The following is a 21,488-nucleotide window of genomic DNA, read 5'->3' as shown; positions in this document are numbered from 1 at the left end:
CTCTTGGCAAGTAGTGGCCTGCAATTTATCACAATATACTCTACTTCAGGCGAGCAAAATCTAGAGACTTCCTTAGATTTCGTGCAACAGCTGTTGTTTACAAATATGCACAGACTGCCCCCCTCGTCTTACCGCAGTGTGCTGTTCTTTCTTGCCAGTGCAGCGTATATCCCGCTAGCTGAATATCCATGTTGTCATTCAGCCACGATTCCGTGAAACATAGGATATTACAGTTTTTGATGTCCCGTTGGTAGGATATTCGTGATCGTACCTCGTCTAGTTTATTATCCAATGATTGCACATTGGCGAGTAGTATTTACGGTAATGGCAGCTTTCCCTCTCGCCTTCTCCGGGTCCTGACCAGGCATCTGGCTCTTTGTCCTCTGTACCTGCGTCGCTTCCTCTTGCGAATAACAGGGATGTTGGCCCTGTCGGGTGTTTGGAGAATGTCCTGTGCGTCTTGCTTGTTGAAGATAAAATCTTTGTCTAATCCGAGGTGAGTGATCACTGTCCTGATATCCAGAAGCTCTTTTTTGCCGTAAGATACGGTTTCAGAAACATTATGTACAAAATAAGTTACAAATGACGCAAAAAAAACATAATGGATCAATTGGTTGGGTGCCCGTAAAAATGCTGCCATTTCTTGCGGCACCATTTTGTCATTAATGAGTAGGATTGTGTGTTTTCACAGGCAAAAGTGAATTGCTTTTTTAGACTATTGTATTTTATCCAAGCAACATAAATACATGTTCAATCAGTGAAACAAAGGCATCGAGAATTTAAATGGTCTGTCAATGTTGTAGTGTAATGGTTAGAGATACCGTCTGTGGATCTGAAGATTGTGGGTTCGCCTTCTGTAGGATACATTTTGACCATTATTTAGGTTATAGTTTTGACAGCACCTTCCTGACATACACACACTTATTTTCATTTATTAGGTGGCTCTTAAAAGAGCCTTTGGGTTTGTGGAGTGGCCGGCAAATGGCACCACCACCAAGTGTGGTGGTGTGTACTACTGTGTGCGTCTTGCTAGAACGGAGGCGAGACCAGCGGAGGTTGTTACCCTCCATGCGATGCACGCCATACCTATGTTACTGCCCAGGGAAACTGTGCTTTATTACAGAGTGGCGGATTGTGGGCATGCGCCTGTCACGGAGAAATGCAAACACAAGCTGGTTGACATAGCGCCGGGCCATCTCTATGCGCTTGTTGAAGTCCTCCTCCCACTGGAACATCCAACTCGTCTGCTGTGCGATGTCAGAGTAGAACACCATTGTCCCGGGGAACATTTGGATGACTACCTCCAAATCAGCTCGCATCTGACGCACCAGGGCTGTCACCTTTGTCTGTCCCAAGTCGTTTCCACCAAGGTGGATGACTGATGTCAGGGGCAGCAGCAGCACCTCTGCAGGTGCAGAACATGGAGCAGTTTGCCCCAATTCATTCCTCGCTCTCCGAGCCACCTAATGTGACAGTAGTCAAGGAAGAGGTTGTGATGTTGTATTATAATTTGGTATAATCACCTTCCAGTGTAAAAACCATGGAAATTAGAAACAAAAAACTTTTATGTGAGAAGTAGGCATTGGTCAGAAGGCAAAAAAGAAAGGAAATTCAGGAGAACCACAATGCCTACATCACCCTTGAACTACCAAGGTTTTCTAGCACACAGCTTTGACCTACTACAGTAGCTATGTTGGTCTATTGCACGTCAAACAATGTGTAGGCAGGTTGCTTAGGATTCAAACCTTCTCAAACACCCTAATTAATACTCTTCAGAAGAATAATGGACTTTACAGTGTTCTGCTATTAAAATAACGTATATCTATTAGGGGTGTGCCGAGTATTCGGACAAAATGAGTATCTAATGGGATGGAGAATTTTCTGAATAGGATTATGACAAGTATTTTTTGTAGTTATCCTTGAACGGAAAAAAGGAATTTTCAGCTGCCAGCACGCATCTCTCTTTCACTCAAACAGTGTGAAACACTGTGCTCTAAACAACTATTGGCTAGTTCTTCTGTCTGTAAAGAAACAGGCGGGATATCAGTTGAACAAGCTGCTCTCCCTCTGCTCTCATTTCTCCAGACAGACACACGTGTGGCTCTGTTAAGTCTCCCCTTCTCCAAACATTATGAATGAATCCTAATCCGTAGCTCATCATTGTTGTACAATTTAGTTTTTTCCTGGCGACTTTTCTGAGGCCATATGGTTGTTTTTGCCTGTTTACATGGTGTTGTTTAGTATGCCTACTTTGTCTGTCCGTATAAGTATTCCATTACTGACGATGTACTGTCGTTATGTCGTGATCCCCATGCTTTCTTGCTATTATTATTTATTTTCGCCCAGTCATGTTTACTGAGTGACAGATAATTAGAAAATAAAATTACAAATGTAGATGGTTTATTTTGATTGTACAAATGTGTTGGCACAAGTTTCGGGAGAGAAGTTTTGCTCCTCTCAAAAGTGAATTAGCCTACCTTCATATAAATCTGTGTCTGGAATAATTGCAGGCAGTAGTAGCCAGCCATGCATTAGACTATTTATTAGCCTACTTTGTTGAGAAATTGAATAGGACGAAGTAAGTAAATCGTGCATTTTCATCTGTCAGGGTCGTTTAACAACGTGTGTGAAGGAACTGAACGATGCACTCTGCAGTAATGCACACTTGAGGCTTTACCGGCATTTAAAGCGCACTTCCGAATTTTCCGATCATGAGTAAATCCGATTACCAGTATGAAGTGTGATAAAACGGATGCAATTACGAATACGAGTATGATGAGATCGGTACACCCCTAATATTTATCATTAGTCTGTATGTATTTTTAGATATAGCCCCTATTGTAGGCCTAAATGTGTTTTATTGTAGTGTCACCATCTTTACTGCAAAAATAAATAGAAATACAAACATAACTTTAATCTACATATTCCTTTGACAGGTAATGAACTGTCCATTGATTAGCACAGCAATTGATAAAACAGGACCCATGTTTGCAAAACAAGTGGTTTTGAGTTTATGTCAATATTGCACAGATTAGCTAATGGTTACAGAAATCAGGAATGCAGACAGGTTCTATAGACCTTCGTCTGAGGGACTGTGTTCAACACACCACCACCTGTTATGTTTCACACCTATTGACCAAAAAAGGATGTGATTATGAAATATATACACTGAATAAAAATATAAACACAACATGTGAAGTGTTGGCCCCAGGTTTCATGAGCTTGAAATACAAGACCCCAGAAATGTTCCATATGCACAAAAAGCTTATTTCTCTCCAAGTTTGTGCACAAATTCATTTACATCCCTATTAGTGAGCATTTCTCCTTTGTAACGTGTAACCACGCCAGCCCAGGACCTCCACATCCTGCTTCTTCACCTGCGTGAACATCTGAGACCAGCCAACCGGACAGCTGATGAAACTGTAGGTTTGCACAACCGAAGAATTTCTGCACAAACTGCCAGAAACATCTCAGGGAAGCTTATTTGCATGCTCGTCATCCTCACCAGGGTCTTGACCCGACTGCAGTTCAGTGTCGTAACCGACTTCAGTGGGCATCTACTCACCTTCGATGGCCACTGGCACACTGGAGAAGTGTGCTCTTCAAGGATGAATCCCAGTTTCATCTGTACTGGGCAGATGGTAGACATTGTGTATAAGTGGAATGGGATAATGTCTTAGTGTGGTGTGAAGAATCGAGTACTTTACCTTATATGCGTAACAAATCACATTATTGTGGGAGCACCTTCTCTAAGCGTATGAGTTAGGCTATTTGAGAAGGTTTCAATCCTAAGCAAACCTGCCTACACATTGTTTGAAGTGCAATAGACCAACATAGCTACTGTAGTAGGTCAAAGCTGTGTGATAGAGCATGGGTGAAGTAGGCATTGTGGTGCTCGTGAATTTCCTTCATTTTTCGGCTTCAGAGCAATGCCTACTTCTCACTTAAAACAGTTTTTGGTTTATAATTTTTGTGTGTGTGCGTGTGGTTCCGTGAGGTGTTGTTTTAACTTTTTCTTTTTTTTAAATCTGATTTTACTGCTAGCTTGAGTTACCCGAGGTGGAGGAGAATTCCATGTAGTACTGTGCGTTTCCTAGCCTCTGTTCTGGACTTGGGAACTGTGAAAAGACCCCTGGTGGCATGTTTTGTGGGTTATGCATGGGTGTCTGAGCTGTGTGTTAGCTATTTGAACAGTGCTTTCAACATGTCAATCTCTCCTCTACTTTGAGCCAGGAGAGATTGACATGCATGTTCTTGATATAAGCCTTACGTGTACATTTAAGGGCCAGTCGTGCTGCTCTGTTCTGGGCCAACTGTAATTTGCCTATGTGGTCATGACTCAAAAACTGAAATGCTATTGCACATTGTCAAGTTTTGAATAAATTTGAATAAATTTCAACTCAACTTGATACTCAAACAATCTACACCTCCCTGAGTTTCACACCATTCAGAGCATGAGTCATATAAGGTACTGTTTGGAATTTTTTACCCTTGATATTTTAAAGACGAGTGAGGAAGTAGACTTCAAGTCTGATTCCAAAGAGGCAAGACTCAAATGCACTTCAGCTCCAGTCGTTTCAGGACATTAAAAATAAAATGCAATGGACATTGTCGAGTTAAATTGTAATGAATTCCAACTCAACTTGACAACAATCTACACCTCCCTGAGTTTCAATCTACACCTCCCTGAGAGCATGGCTACTCAGAGCAATTCTCCTAGAAGAGACTTAACTAAATTACACAGTGGATGACGGAAATTACAATGGAGTTGACCCTTACATCTCAAGTGCCAGCTAAAATTACAAGACCAATTAGGAAATGGCTTATACATACAGTACCAGTTAAAAGGTTGGACACACCTACTCATGCAAGGGTTTTTATTTATTTTACTATTTTCTACATTGTAGAATAATAGTGAAGACATCAAAACAATGAAATAACACATGAAATCATGTGTTCATAGTAACCAAAAAAATGTTAAACAAATCAAAATATATTTAAGATGTTAGATTGAAAGTAGCCACCCTTTACCTTGATGACAGCTTTGCACACTCTTGGCATTCTCTCAACCAGCTTCACCTGGAATGCTTTTCCAACCGTCTTGAAGGAGTTCCACATATGCTGCGCACTTGTTGACTGCTTTTCCTTCAGTTTGCGATCCAACTCATCCCAAACCATCTCAATTGGGTTCAGTTGGGTGATTGTGGAGGTCAGGTCATCTGATGCAGCACTCCATCACTCTCCATCTTGGTCAAATAGCCCTTACACAGCCTGGAGGTGTGTTGGGTCATTGTCCTGTTGAAAAACAAATGATCGTGCCACTAAGCGCAAACCAGATGGGATGGCATATTGCTGCAGAATGGGTGGCTTCTTCCACCGGTCTGTTACGTGAACTCTGTGAAGCATTTATTTGGGCTGCAATTTCTGAGGCTGATAACTCGAATTAACTTATCCTCTGCAGCATAGGTAACTCTGGGTCTTCCTTTCCTGTGGCGTCCTCATGAGAGCCAGTTCCATCATAGTGCTTGATGGTTATTGCTACTGCACTTGAAGAAACTTTCAAAGTTCTTGAAATGTTCCGTATTGACTGACCTTAATTTCTTAAAGTAATGATGGACTGTCGTTTCTCTTTGCTTATTTGAGCTGTTCTTGCCATAATATGGACATGGTCTTTTACCAAATAGGGCTATCTTCTGTATACCACCCTTGTCACAACCCAACTGATTGCCTCAAACGCATTAAGAAGGGAAGAAATTCCACAAATTAGCTTTTAACAAGGCATATATGTTACTTGAAATACATTGCAGGTGACTACCTCATGAAGTTGGTTGAGAGAATGCCAAGAGTGTGCAAGGCTGTCATCAAGGCAAAGGGTGGCTACTTTGAAGAATCTAAAATATATTTTGATTTGTTTACCACTTTTTTTGGTTACTGCATGATTCCATATGAATTCTTCACTATTATTCTACAATATAGTAAAAATAAAGAAAAACCCTTGAATGAGTAGGTGTGTCCAAACTTTTGACTGGTACTGTACATGTATTCACTAGTAACTGAAACATGATCAAATATATTTAATTTACAAACAGTTTACTAATAGCTAATAAGCCTTTTAATAACGTTTTATAAGCTTAAAATAAAGTTGTGCCTCCTCTCCCAGGTTTGCGCGGCGGCTCCACAAGATGGTGCGGCGGCTGGTGCCGGATTGCGACGTGCGTTTCCTGCGCTCGGAGGACGGAAGTGGGAAGGGAGCAGCCATGGTGACAGCAGTGGCATTTCGGCTGGCTATCCAGCATGCCGGGCGGCAGCGTATCCTGGACGCTCTGCGTTTGAGCCAGGAGCAGCTGCTGGATGTGAAAAGGAGGATGGGAGAGGAGATGAACAGAGGCTTGGCCAAGGAGAGTCATGACCAGGCCACCGTCAAGATGCTGCCCACCTTTGTTCGCTCCATGCCCGACGGCACAGGTACAGGGTCAAGAGAAGAGAAGATGGAGAGAGGAGGGAGAGGAGTGTTATCTGTGGGAGAATCTCAATGGCATTTTCTTGATTCCTTGTGTCGTCTCTCCTCGGACCGCTTTTCAAAACCAATTGGATTAGAAAGTCAGAGGGGAGGGACCTCTGACCTCATCCACTGGGTTTTTAGGAGGTGAGGACAGGGGACACGAGGAATCGAGGAAATGCAATTGAGATTCTCCATGTGTGTATGGTAGGAGAGGGAGCCATAAGCTACTGATGGGCCTTGAAAATCCTTGAAAATAGATGGATGTCCTTGGCAGGGCTATAGCAGGAAACTGAGAAGAAAGCCTTAAGCTGTTACAAATAAAAACAAACTCAATATACTTTCAAATTATTAAAACCAAATCGAATTAGAAATTATAATGGACTTATAATAGAGTTTCTTGATTGTGTCCAGCTCGCTAATAGTCACCTAAATGAAAGCTAGACAGTCAGAGAGCATAGAAAATTCCAAAAACAATGGATAGAGGACTATTTTTATAAAATTATTGACAGCGAGGAAATGTAATACATTTTCAGTACGGCCCTCCAGACCTTGTTTAAGACTGAATGCGGCTCCTGGGGTAAATTAGTTTGACACCCCTGGGTTAGAGAGATGGGCCAGCAATCAAAAGCTTAGCGGTTGGAAATCCATGGCTGACAATCCATGGCACATAACCCCTAAACTGCTAAATATAATTTTGGAGTGTTATCTTACTTTCTTAGCTTCTCTCCCCATTGTGCTCATTGAACTCATCAGAGAGCGGTGAATTCTTGGCCCTGGACCTGGGAGGGACCAACTTCCGGGTTTTGCTGGTGCGTGTGCGGCGTGGGAAGAGACGCAGTGTGGAGATGCACAATAAGATCTACGCCATTCCCCAGGAGGCCATGCAGGGCACTGGAGAGGAGGTAAACCGGGTTTTCACTGACAGCCGTTCTGAACTTGAGCACCTCGTGCAATGAAGTTTCCCCCAATCCCTCCTGCTAATTTGGGAACTTTTGGTTGTCTGTGTCACGGTTGTTGTCGGTGAAGGAGGACCAATACGCAGCAGGTACGTGTATGCTCATCTTGATTTTTATTAACTACAAAAATGAACATACAAAATAACAAAACGAAACGAACAACTACAAACAGTCTGGTAAAGCATACGGCTTACACACAGAACAATCACCCACAAATAACACATACAAACACACCCTAATATATGGGACTCTCAATCAAAGGCAGATAGACAACACCTGCCTTCAACTGAGAGTCCCAACCCCAATCAACCAAACATAGAAACACACACACTAGACTAACCATAGAATTAACTAAACATAAACCAAAACCCGGAAATACTAAATCAAACACCCTTTACACAAACACACCACCCCGAACCACATAAAACAAATACCCCCTGCCACGCCCTGACCAAACTACAAAACAATTAACCTTATATACTGGCCAGGACGTGACAGTCTGTGTGTGAGAAATGCTGTAAATTAAGAGGACTCTATGTATTTTGAAAGATGAGACTTGAGGATTATATTCTTGTTCTTTTTGAAAGCGACAACTGTAGGACAACAGTACCTTCTTAGGCTATTCAAATATTTGGGAAATAGGCTGCTGTTCATAACTTTCATTTATCTTCAAGCTTTTATGATAGGCGTACTAGGAGAGGGATTTTTTTACCCTGCACTGATACTTTAAACTTGATTTAACTTGTCATTATATTTTTCTATAGGCCATTGATATTGTTTATTCTCTTTCATTATCAGTCCCATGGCTACCTTACGTATTTAGGATATTCAAACAACTTTGAGATGGAAGGTCGTTAGATTCATTCAGTGTTTGATCGGGAGAAAGCCATGCATGCATAAAACGATGAAAGCGTAGCCTTGCCCAAGGGCCATATTCATATTGAATGGAGAGGACGGAATATAGCCTAAAATAGGCTAAACCATCGTCTGTCAATTCACTATGTCGTCACCATCGACAATGGCTTTCAATTATCATCGATAGATATAAAATATTGCCCAACCCTAATAAGTAGAGCTCAGTCCCAGTCCACTGCATTGGTAATTTGACCTATCTTTTCTTTCTCTCACTCACTCTTTTCTATTTCTCCTTCTCTCTGTCGTCTCTCATTCTCTCCCTCTCTCTGTTCTCTCTCTCCCTGTCAGCTGTTTGACCACATAGTGCACTGCATCGCTGACTTCCTGGAGTACATGGGTATGAAAAGAGCGTCCTTGCCCCTCGGCTTCACCTTCTCCTTCCCGTGCCATCAGAGCAAACTGGACCAGGTAACAAAGCAAACACACACACACACACACACACACACACACACACACACACACACACACACACACACACACAAAAAAGCAATGCATTTCAATCGCTTTTTTATCGATTGACCCACTACTGCTGAAACTCTCACAGATAAAACGTTGAGAAGACTAGAGAACACATTGTGCTCTGTCTGCACCTCATCATTCCCAGGGCAACGCTTGGAAGGACAAGTGTTGACAGGAGTGGTCGGAGTGCAACACATGGTCTATTCACGCATGCTGTAGGTGCCTGTAGCCTGTGATCCTGACATAGCATAGACATTTTTTGTGTGGAGTGCCAATTTACAATTTACCCTACCATTTCTAACGATCTGTGTGCCAGTTAGGATTTTCATATGTGCATTACAACTAATTGTGTCTATTGAATATCTAATTGCCCACAAATGGAAGAATTCCATAGCTCGCTAAACAGAGGCGCTGTCCATCAGCCCCACAGGCTTGATCTTGGAACACAGTTTCTCTTGGTGAATGATAGTGACATTTTCTTTTTTTTACACCCCTTTTTCTCCCCAATTTCAATCTTGTCTCATCACTGCAACTCCCCAACAGGCTTGGGAGAGGCAAAACATGACCCAGCTAACCATGCTCCTTAACACCTGCCAGCTTAACCCGGAAGCCAGCCACACCAATGTGTCGGAGGAAACACCGTTCAACTGGCGCCCGGGGTCAGCCTGCAGGCACCCGGTCCGCCACAAGGAGTCGCTAGGGCGCGATGAGCCAAGTAAAGCCCCCCCGGCCAAACCCTCCTCTAACCCTGACAACGCTTGGCTAGTTGTGCGCCGTCCTATGAGACTCCCGGCCACGGCCGGTTGTGGCACAGCCCAGGAATGAACCCGGGTCTGCAGTAACGCCTCTAGCACTGTGATGCAGTGCCTTACATCGCTGCGCCACTCAGGAGGCCCAGCCAATCTTTTCTTCAATCAGCTTTGCGAATCCTTTTTGTTTCCCCACCATAGCGGGGGCACCGTCAGTTGTAATAGCGAGATGCTTTTAATATCGACACCTCTCCTCAAAATGATCTGTGACGACTTTTGCTACATCTTCCCCTTTAGTAGTACCATGCATGGGTTATAGACCAAGCAGCTCCTCACGTACCTGCTCTGGGTCACAGTATCTTGCAACTGTCAGACGTGGAATGTCATTCACATCCACACTCATCAAGAGCCACACCTTTTAACGCTACAGTTTGCTGTTCCTTTACATTTTCAGCCATCTCCGTAACACGCCCTTCAACAGTTCTGGCAGATACAGGCATGTCTTTGAGATGATTTTGTCTTTGTTAGGCAATCCATCAAATTAAGCCTGGGAACTACTAAGTAAAGCCTCCTTGATATATTCTCCATTAGTAAATGGTTTTCCATGTTTAGCAAAGCACTGCGCAACTTTGTAGCTCCCCTCTGTAGCTTGATTTTTGACTGCATGTAGATTTGTAAACACACTGCTTTGCTTTTCATACCTGGACACAGCCCTTTTGATTCCTTCAGCCTTGTCCGCCTCATCCATGAAGTTTTTCCCATGTCTCGTTTCAAAATGACGCCATACACTTAATGTCCCACAAACAACAGTTTTACAACAGAGAGCGCAAACAGAACAGTCCTTCGGTAAAACAAATCTATATTCCTCTGTCCAGTGTCTGTGTTCTTTTGCCCATCTTAATATTTTCTTTTCTCTTAGGCAGAGTTGCAAAGAAAAAGCCATATCTCAGACTGGCCAATAAAAAGAAAAGATTAAGATGGGAAAAAGAACACAGACACTGGACAGAGGAACTCTGCCTAGAAGGCTAGCATCCCGGAGTCGCCTCTTCAACTGTTGACATTGAGACTGGTGTTTTGCGGGTACTATTTCATGAAGCTGCCAGTTGAGGACTTGTGAGTCATCTGTTTCTCAAACTAGACACTCTAATGTACTTGTCCTCTTGCTCAGTTGTGCACCGGGCCTCCCACTCCTCTTTCTATTCTGGTTAGAGCCAGTTTGCGCTGTTCTGTGAAGTAAGTAGTACACAGCGTTGTACGAGATCTTCAGTGTCTTGGCAATTTCTCGCATGGAATAGCCTTCATTTCTCAGAACAAGAATAGACTGATGAGTTTCAGAAGAAAGTTCTTTGTTTCTGGCCATTTTGAGCCTGTAATTGAACCCAAAAATGCTGGTGCTCCAGATACTCAACTAGTCTAAAGAAGGGCAGTTTAATTGCTTCTTTAATCAGCACAACAGTTTACAGCTGTGCTAACATAATTGCAAAAGGGTTTTCTAATGATCAATTAGCCTTTTAAAATGATAAACTTGGATTAGCTAACACGACGTGCCATTGGAACACAGGAGTGATGGTTGGTGATAATGGGCCTCTGTACACCTATGTAGATATTCCATTCAAAATCAACCGTTTCCAGCTACAATAGTCATTTACAACATTAACAATGTCTACCTTGTATTTCTGATCAATTTGATGTAATTTTAATGGACAAAAAAAATTGCTTTTCTTTCAAAAAGAAGGACATTTCTAAGTGATCCCAAACTTTTGAACGGATGTATATATATATTCTATATTGTAGTAGGCTCAAGGGTGTGGGGTTTCCACATCACCAGTTCAATAACCAAACACGCACAAGGAGCACAACTAGAATGCAAATGGGGAATTTATTAGGGATATTTGCACACAGTGGGAAAGGGGGGAATCCAGCAACCAGTTCACAACAGGTAATCGTACAGGCAATTCTCACCCTCTCCATGACATGCTTTTCCCTCTCGGTCCTCTCACCCTTTGTGCAGCCGCTTATTCTTTTATCCCCAAGCACTCAATTGCTTAACAATCCACTGGCTTGCCTCGTTGGGGCAGGAAGTCCATATAAGGCTCGGGGGTGGAGCCACCGGGCTGCAAGATATCTTCCTTCAATCACCATGCCCCTCACCTCTCCTTGCCGTTTGCCACAATATATATATATATATATATATATATATACAGTTGCAGTCAAAAGTTTGGACAAACCTACTCATTCCAGGGTTTTTCTTTATTTTTACTATTTTCTACATTGTAGAATAATAGTGAACACATCAAAACTATGAAATAACACATATGGAATCATGTAGTAACCAAAGAAGTGTTCAACAAATCAAAATATATTTTATTTTTGAGATTCTTCAAAGAAGCCACCATTTAGCTTGATGACAGCTTTGCACACTCTTGGCATTCTCTCAACCATCTTCATGAGGTAGTCACCTGGAATGCATTTCAATTAACCGGTGTGCCTTGTTAAAAGTTCATTTGTGGAATTTCTTTCCTTTGGTCTGATGAGTCCAAATTTTAGATTTTTGCTTCCAACCGTGGTGTTTTTGTGAGACGCAGAGAAGATGAACGGATGATCTCTGCATGTGTGCTTCCCACCGTGAAGCATGGAAGAGGAGGTGTGATGGTGCGGGGGTGCTTTGTTGGTGACACTGTCAGTGATTTATTTAGAATTCAAGGCACCCATAACCAGCGTGGCTACCACAGCATTCTGCAGCGATACGCCATCCCATCTATCGTTTGTTTTTCAACAGGACAATGATCCAACACACCTCTAGGCTGGGTAAGGTCTATTTGACCAGTAAGGACAGTGTTGGAGTGCTTAATCAGATGACCTGGCCTCCATAATCACCCGAACTCAACCAAATTGAGATGGTTTGGGATGAGTTGGACCGCAAACTGAAGGAAAAGCAGCCAACAAGCACTCAGCATATGTGGGAACTTTTTCAAGACTGTTGGAAAAGTATTCCAGGTAAACCTGGTTGAGAGAATGCCAAGAGTGTACAAAGCTGTCAAGGCAGAGGGTGGCTACTTTGAAGAATCTCAAATATAAAATATATTTTGATTTGTTGAACACTTTTTTTTGGTTACTACATGATTCCATATGTGTGATTTCATAGTTTTGATGTCCTACCTATTATTATACATTGTAGAAAATAGTAAAAATAAAGAAAAACCCTTGAATGAGTAGGTGTGTCCAAACTTTTGACTGGTTGTCACAAGTGTTGCCGTGTTGAATGGACCAAACTGCAGACGGAATGTGGATACTCATCCTTTTAATAGATACGAGCAAAGCATCCACAGGAAAACAATAACTACTAATGACAGGCTAACAGGCTACGTACAAACAAAAGTCTAGCAGTCTTAGCACAACCACCCACAAACCCAAGTGACAAACATACTCCTAAATATATGACTCCCAATCAGGAACAACGCTCCCCAGCTATTCCTGATCAGGAGTCACAAGACTAACACAGAAACAGACATACTAGACAACACATACAGACTTCTTCTGCCACGTCCTGACCAAAATACTACACCACTACTCCCTCTGCTGGTCAGGACGTGACACTGGTACTGTATATACAGTTCCTTCGGAAAGTATTCAGACCCCTTGACTTTTTCCACATTTTGTTACGTTACAGCCTTATTCTAAAATATATATATATATTTTTCCTCAGCAATCTACACACAATACCCCATGATGACAAAGCAAAACATTTTTTTTTAAATTTTTGCAAATGTATTAACAATAAGAAACAGAAATACCAAGTATTCAGACCCTTTGCTATGAGACTTGAAATTGAGCTCAAGTGCATTCTGTTTCCATTGATCATCCTTGATGTTTCTACAACTTTATTGGAGTCCACCTGTGGTAAATTCAATAGATTGGACATGATTTGGGGCTCCCGAGTGGCGCAGAGGTCTAAGGCACTGCATCTCAGTGCAACAAACCCTGGTTCGATTCCAGGCTGTTTCACAACCGGCTATGATTGGGAGTCCCATAGGGCAGTGCATAATTGGCCCCGCGTCGTCCGGGTTAGGGTTTTGCCGGGGTAGGCCGTCATTGTCGCTCTTGCTGCTGGTGATTCTCTGATCCACCTCTAAGCAGACGACACCATTCTGTATATCTCTGGCCCTTCTTTGGACACTGTGTTAACTAACCTCCAGATGAGCTTCAATGCCATACAACTCTCCTTCCGTGGCCTCCAACTGCTCTTAAATGCAAGTAAAACTAAATGCATGCTCTTCAACCGATCGCTGCCCGCACCTGCCCGCCCGTCCAACATAACTACTCTGGACGGTTCTGACTTAGAATATGTGGACAACTACAAACACCTAGGTGTCTGGTTAGACTGTAACCTCTCCTTCCAGACTCACATTAAGCATCTCCAATCCAAAATTAAATCTAGAATCGGCTTCCTATTTCGCAACAAAGCTTCCTTCACTCATGCTGCCAAACATACCCTCGTAAAACTGACCATCCTACCGATCCTCGACTTCGGTGATGTCATTTACAAAATAGCCTCCAACACGCTACTCAGCAAATTGGATGCAGTCTATCACAGTGCCGTCCGTTTTGTCACCAAAGCCCCATATACCACCCACCACTGCGACTTGTACGCTCTCGTTGGCTGGCCCTCGCTTCATACTCGTCGCCAAACCCACTGGCTCCAAGTCATCTACAAGTCTTTGCTAGGTAACGCCCCGCCTTATCTCAGCTCACTGGTCACCATAGCAGCACCCACCCGTAGCACACGCTCCAGCAGGTATATCTCACTGGTCACCCCCAAAGCCAATTCTTCCTTTGGCCGCCTTTCCTTCCAGTTCTCTGCTGCCAATGACTGGAACGAACTGCAAAAATCACTGAAGCTGGAGACTCATATCTCCCTCACTAGCTTCAAGCAACAGCTGTCAGAGCAGCTCACAGATCACTACCTCATCCCATACTGTATTTATTTATTTATCTTGCTCCTTTGCACCCCAGTATCTCTACTTGCTACTATACTATATATATATTCTGCACATCTACCATTGCAGTGTTTAATTGCTATATTGTAAATACTTCGCCACCATGGCCTATTTATTGCCTTACCTCCCTTATCCTACCTCATTTGCACATACTGTATATAGACTTTTTCTACTGTATTATTGACTGTATATTTGTTTATTCCATGTGTAACTCTGTGTTGTTTTATGTGTCAAACTGCTTTGCTTTATCTTGGCCAGGTCGCAGTTGCAAATGAGAACTTGTTCTCAACTAGCCTACCTGGTTAAATAAAGGTGAAATAAAAAATTGTAAATAAGATTTTGTTCTTAACTGACTTGCCCGGTTAAATAAAATAAATGTATTTAAAGTTTGAAAGGCTCACACCTGTCTATATAAGGTCCCACAGTTGACAGTGCATGTCATAGCAAAAACCAAGCTATGAGGTCGAAGGAATTGTCCGTAGTGCTCCGAGACAGGATTGTGTCTAGGCACATATCAGGGTAAGGGTACCAAAAAAATGTCTGCAGCATTGAAGGTCCCCAAGAACACAGTGGCACCCATCATTCTTAAATGGAAGAAGTTTGGAACCACCAAGACTCTTCCTAAAGCTGGCTGCCTGGCCAAATTGAGCGATCAGGGGGAAAGGTCCTTGGTCAGGGATATGCCAAGCATCACGTCTTTAGGAAACCTGCCACCATACCTACGGTGAAGCATGGTGGTGGCAGCATCATGCTGTGGGGTTGTTTTTCAGCAGCAGGGACTTAGAGACTAGTCAGTATCGAGGCAAATATGAACGGAGGAAAATACAGAGAGATCCTTGATGAAAACCTGCTCAAGAGCGCTCAGGACCTCAGACTGGGGCGAAGGTTCACCTGCCAACAGGACAACGACCCTAAGCACACAGCCAAGATAACGCAGAAGTGGCTTCGGGACAAGTCTCTGAATGTCCTTGAGTGGCCCAGCCAGAGCCTGGACTTGAATCTAATCGAACATCTCTGGAGAGACCTGAAAATAGCTCTGCAGCAACGCTCCCCATCCAAACTGACAGAGCTTGAGAGGATCTGCAGAGAAGAATGGTAGAAATTCCCCAAATACAGGTGTGCCAAGCTTGTAGGGTCATACTCAAGAAGACTCAATGGTGTAATTGCTGCTTCAACAAAGTACTGAGTAAAGGGTCTGAATACTTATGTAAATGTGATATTTCAGTTTTTTATATTTAATACATATTTAAAACATTTTAAAAAACCGTTTTTGCTTTGTCATGATATATTATGTGTAGATTAATAAGGGGGAAAAAACAATTTAATCAATTTTAGAATAAGTCTGGAACATAACCAAAACATTTTGGGGGGGTGGCTTGCTATGCCTTGGCGTGCAGAAAAAACATATACCCTCACGTGCCAAGGCTGGCCTTCATGTCTTAGGTTTCTGACTAATCAACACTCTGCTAAAGGCCAGATTAAGATGCCTGTCCTAATGTGATGCCCGTTCCTCTTCCTTCTCCTCCTCCAGGGCATCCTGCTAAAGTGGACCAAGGGTTTCAAAGCTACTGGCTGCGAGGGGGAGGATGTTGTCACTCTACTGAAGGATGCTATCTACCGCAGAGAGGTCAGAGGTCACACCTACTGACTGGGCTTTCTCAAAATCCTACACTGCCCAGAATCAAAACAGTACCTGTAGGATCTCAAATCCTTTAAAAATGTAATATGATACCATGAAAGTACACCGTCCGTAACCATTTTGGAAGTTGATGTTAAAGTATACCAGTCTCAAATCTGAAATCCACTGGTTATAGAACACTGTTCCATGTTAGTGATCCGTACTTCTTCGTGTTGATGTTTTTATAGGAGTTTGACCTGGACGTGGTTGCCGTGGTGAATGATACGGTGGGCACCATGATGACATGTGGCTACGAGGACCCACTGTGTGAGGTGGGCCTCATCGTAGGTGAGTCTCAGAGCCTACTGGATGTGCCTTCTGGGCCACAAGCACAGGCTGTAGCAGATCAACAACGGCCTCCCTTTTATTTCAATGAGTTTACTCACTCACTCACTCACTCACTCACTCACTCACTCACTCACTCACTCACTCACTCACTCACTCACTTCCCCTCTTTCCAGGTACTGGCACCAATGTGTGCTACATGGAGGAGATGCAGAACATGGAGCTGGTGGATGGGAGCGAAGGGAAGATGTGTGTTAACATGGAGTGGGGGGCGTTTGGGGACCACGGAGAGCTGGACGACTTCAGCACAGACTTCGACAAAGCCGTGGATGAGCACTCTGCCAACCCTGGCAAACAGACGTAGACTATTACTGTTTCTTTGCAGTTGTGTTATAATAAAGCAACAAGGCCAGAGGGGGTATGGTATATGGCTAATATACCATGGCTAAGGCTTTCAGCCAATCAGCATTCAGGGCTTGATCCACCCAGTTTATAATAAAGAAAGAACACCCTTAGTTGAGGTGTTGACTTACAAAGGATGAACTGAACAAAGAAAAAGTTACAAATCCATATCTCCTTCTTGTGAGTGTATTGGATTTATTATTTACTGTTTGTTCAAGTTGATTGATGTATCTTTGGAGGCTGGGGACTACTAGACACACACCAGGGCAATAACACTTTAATCCATAAAGCCTGATAGCTGGTTTTTCAGGGGTAAGCCACAGGAATCAAGTGTCTTTGTCTCGCTCTCTCTCTGTCAGGTATGAGAAGATGATCAGTGGGATGTACCTTGGGGAGATAGTGAGGAACGTACTGCTGGAGTTCACTACTAAGGGACTGTTGTTCCGAGGCAAACTCTCTGAGAGGCTCAAGACCAGAGGCATCTTTGAAACCAAGTTCCTCTCCCAGATCGAGAGGTGAGTCAGTGTCTAGTGTCTGGTCATGTTTGTGGTAACCACACCTTCAATCAATATCTAGTGTTGATGCATGACGAGCAAGAGGAAGATTGGAAAAGTGTTTCATTACAAAAGTTGCTTAAAAGTTGACAGCCATGGTGGGAGCAATGTGTGAATCCCTTTTTCTGTGTATGTTCATAAAAAGTTTTGATTTGATATAGATCTCGTTGATATTTACTTGACTGTTGTTTGTGCCCCCCCTGTTAGTGACCGTCTGGCCCTGAGGCAGGTGCGCTCCATCCTGCAGCACCTGGGTCTAACCAGCTCTACGTGTGACGACAGCATCCTGGTGAAGGAGGTGTGTAGCGTGGTGGCTTGCCGCGCTGCCCAGCTCTGTGGTGCCGGCCTGGCCGCCGTGGTCGATAAGATCCGGCAGAACCGCAACCTCCCTGAGCTCAAAATCACAGTGGGTGTCGACGGAACACTCTACAAACTACACCCACAGTGAGTGGTTGTTTTTTATTGTGATAATACTGTCAGGTTAAAGCTCAAAACACAGATTCAACCACAAAGACCAGGGAGGTTTTCCAATGTCTCGCAAAGGAGGGCACCTATTGAGCAATGTTAAGTTATTAATTACACTTTGGATGGTGTAGTGACTACAAAGTTACACCTAGTCCTTCCTAACAAAGTTGCCGAAGAGGAAGAACACCACTCAGGGATTTCACAATGAGGCCAATGGTGAATTTTAAACAGTTACAGAGTTTAATGGCTATGATAGTAGAAAACAAAGGATTTACTCCAAAATACTAACCTAAATTACAGAGTGAAAAGAAGGAAGCCTGTACAGAATAGAAGGAAGCCTGTACAGAATATAAATATTCCAAAACATGCATCCTGTTTGCAATAAGGCACTCAAGTAAAACTGCAAAACGTGGCAAAGAAATACATTTTATGTCCTGAATACGAAGCATTATGTTTGGGGCAAATCCAACACAACACATCACTGAGTACCACTCTTCATATTTTCAAGCATGGTGGTGGCTGCATCATGTTATGGGTATGCTTGTCATCGGCAAGGATTAGGGAGTTTTTTTAGGATGAAAAAAAAACGGAATAGAGCTAAGCACAGGCAAAATCCTAGAGGAAAACCCGGTTCAATCCGCTTTCCAACAGACACTGGGAGACAAATTCAGCTTTCAGCAGGACAATTACCTAAAACAGATGTTTTAAAAAGATTGTCAAAATATTGAACAATCCAGGTGTGCAAAGCTCGCTGCCAAAGGTTCTAACCTGTATTTAGTCAGGGGTGTGAATACATATGTAAATGAGATATTTCTTTATTTCATTTACAATAAATTAGCAAAAATGTCTAAAAACATGTTTTTGCTTTGTCATTATGGGGTATTGTATGTAGATAGGTAAGGGGGAAAAAACTATTGAAACCATTTTGAATTGAGGCTGTAACATAACAAAATGTGGAAAAGGTCAAGGGGTATGAATACTTTCTGAAGGCACTATAACTAGAGATCTGGAAGTTTTTTACTTTATGGTCTTTAGTTTCTCTTTCTTTTTTACCTGGCTGAATATATGAATAAAATTAGTGGGCGACAAAAAGATAAACATTGAGAACTTCTAACCTAACTTCTTATGCAAGCTGTCTGTTTCCATGGTTTTGATTTCTAGGTTATGTGTAAATGTTAACATTCTCAAAGGTATTTTTTTTTAAATGTAGGCTACAAAATATAGTTATTTGGTTTCTTTATGCATTTTACTACCAAATATATTTAATTTGAGTGATATAGTGTTGAAATCAGCAGTAAGCATCTAGGAATCCTAAAGTCTGCCCTCAAATGCCTTTTCACCGTATCTTTTTACAGTAGCTGTGTGTACATGTGCATGTGCATCTGCCTATGCGCATCTACCTCATTATCTTGCTTCTGGCCATGTGAGCCCACTCCCCCGCATTCCCTGCAGCTTCTGGTCAGTAATAACATTGTAAACTGCCTCTCATCTCTCTTCTTATCTCTCGTCTTCACAGCTTCTCCAACTTCATGCATGAGACTGTCAGGGACCTGGCGCCGCAGTGCAAGGTCACTTTCATCCAATCAGAGGATGGTAGTGGGAAGGGGGCAGCTCTCATAACGGCGGTGGCCTGTCGCATCCGAGACGCTGGGCAATGCTGAGTGGGGGAGTTCTGGGTACGCTCAGGACAAGGGTTGTCTCCCAAAAATGGCACCCTATTTCCTATGTAGTGCACTACATTTGATCAGAGACTTTGGTCAAAAGTAGTGTACTATATAGGGAATAGGGGGCCATTTGGGACTCATGAAGGACTGTATCACAACAGGGACAGCACAGGATGACAAAGGGATACTGGAAAAGGAGCGCAACGGACTTCTTACTGACAGATTTGCTGGGCCACATCGCATCTGTTAAGCAAATGATGTCATGTTCACAAGCCTGCATCACCAGTTTTTTTTGTACTATTTTATTTGATTATTGTTGTGTGTGTCCGTTTGTCTATGTTTGAGAGAGCGTGTGTGGGTGTGAACGTGTTGTGAGCGGTGGGGTAGGAGATGGTGTGTTTGTAAGAGAAAGTGCGTAGCAGATGGGCCACATTAAATAGGGACTTTGCAGAGAATTCTTGAGGCTGTTATTGCTGCCAAAGGTGCTTCAACATAGTACTGAGTAAAGGGTCTAAATACTTTTTATTTCAGCTTTTTATTTTTAATACATTTGCAAAAGTGTCTAAAAACCTGTTTTTGCTTTGTCATTATGGGGTGGGGTATTGTGTGTAGATTGATGAGGGGGAATAAACGAATCAATTTTAGAATAAGGTTGGAAAAAGTCAAGGGGTCTGAATACTTTTCGAATGCACTGTATAAGTGACTTTGTTGAGCTTCGCAATACATTTGAGATAGTTTTGGATCATTTGCACATGATGCGCGAAAAATGCTAATATCGGTTCAATGACTTGGTTCCGTGCCACAAATGCGTAAATATTAGCATGTGGAAACAGTGCCAGGGTAACTAAACTAAAGCATGGATTGCTGTCATACTGCATCCATAGACTGCTAAAAGGGTAAGGAAACTATTGTGTAATTTTTTTAAACTATCTCTTTAAGTACTTGAACGATTTTGAATAGTACTTGAACCCAGGTCTGGGAGTAACCACTAACATAATAGAATAAATGGCGCCGGAGAAGAAGGCTGACGTTTTACGTGTCCCCAACCGATTGTGTTTCTTCGTTCGTTTATTTGTGTTTAACTTTTTTTAAACTTATATTGTACATAATGTTGCCGCTACCGTCTCTTATGACCGAAAATAACTTCTGGACATCAGGACTGTGATTACTCACCACGGACTGGCAGAATCCTTTTTTTCTTTTAACGAGTGACGAGCCCGATGCGAATGATATACTGCTTTCTCGGGAACAGGCCCAGATCCTCGTGATTTGCGTGAAGAAGAGGTGGAGAAAAAGGGGTCAGAGGGCGGGCTGCCTTCTGAGAATTCATAGGCGATTGAATAAACCCCCACTTCCTTCCATTCTGCTAGCAAACATGCAATCTTTGGAGAATAAAATCAATGACCTACGCGGAAGATTAAACTACCAGCGGTACATTCAAAACTGTAATATCTTATGCTTCAAGGAGTCGTGGCTGAACGATGACACTATCAACATACAGCTGGCTAGTTATACGCTGTACCGGCAGGATAGAATAGCGGCGTCTGGTAAGACAAGGGGCAGCGGACTATGTATTTTTGTAAATAACAGCTGGTGCAAGATTTCTAAGGGAGTCTCAAGCTATTGCTCGCCTGAGGTAGAGTATCTCATGATAAACTGTAGACCACACTATCTACCTAGAGAGTTTTCATCTGTATTTTTTTGTATCTGTTTACATACCACCACAGACTGAGGCTGGCACAAAGACAGCATTGAATGAGCTGCATTCCGCCATAAGCAAACAAGAAAATGCTCACCCAGAGGCAGCGCTCCTAGTAGCCGGGGACTTTAATGCAGGGAAACATAAATCCGTTTTACCAAAT

General features: G+C 42.7%; 1 protein-coding gene across 2 annotated transcripts in view; it reads left to right on the top strand.

The window, feature by feature from the left end:
* LOC106580495 (hexokinase-2) overlaps positions 1-20,191 on the top strand; it is a 96,669-nt gene extending 76,478 nt beyond the window's left edge. Inside the window, exons 4-12 of one of the 2 annotated variants that reach the window (XM_014161634.2) lie at positions 6,161-6,465; positions 7,256-7,404; positions 8,662-8,781; positions 16,110-16,205; positions 16,445-16,544; positions 16,718-16,901; positions 17,303-17,458; positions 17,705-17,941; positions 19,479-20,191. In XM_014161634.2, the coding sequence (XP_014017109.2) occupies positions 6,161-6,465; positions 7,256-7,404; positions 8,662-8,781; positions 16,110-16,205; positions 16,445-16,544; positions 16,718-16,901; positions 17,303-17,458; positions 17,705-17,941; positions 19,479-19,623 (1,492 nt within the window). In that variant the 3' untranslated portion in view covers positions 19,624-20,191. The remainder of the gene's footprint in view (positions 1-6,160; positions 6,466-7,255; positions 7,405-8,661; positions 8,782-16,109; positions 16,206-16,444; positions 16,545-16,717; positions 16,902-17,302; positions 17,459-17,704; positions 17,942-19,478) is intronic. The other variant, XM_014161633.2, reaches the window with a different exon arrangement.
* The last annotated feature ends 1,297 nt before the right edge of the window (positions 20,192-21,488 follow it).

This window comes from Salmo salar, chromosome ssa20, assembly GCF_905237065.1.
Source record: "Salmo salar chromosome ssa20, Ssal_v3.1, whole genome shotgun sequence".
NCBI classification, from domain to species: Eukaryota; Metazoa; Chordata; class Actinopteri; order Salmoniformes; family Salmonidae; genus Salmo; species Salmo salar.
The sequence above is the reverse complement of the archived record's forward strand: the minus strand, read 5'-3'. Positions and strand labels throughout refer to the sequence as shown.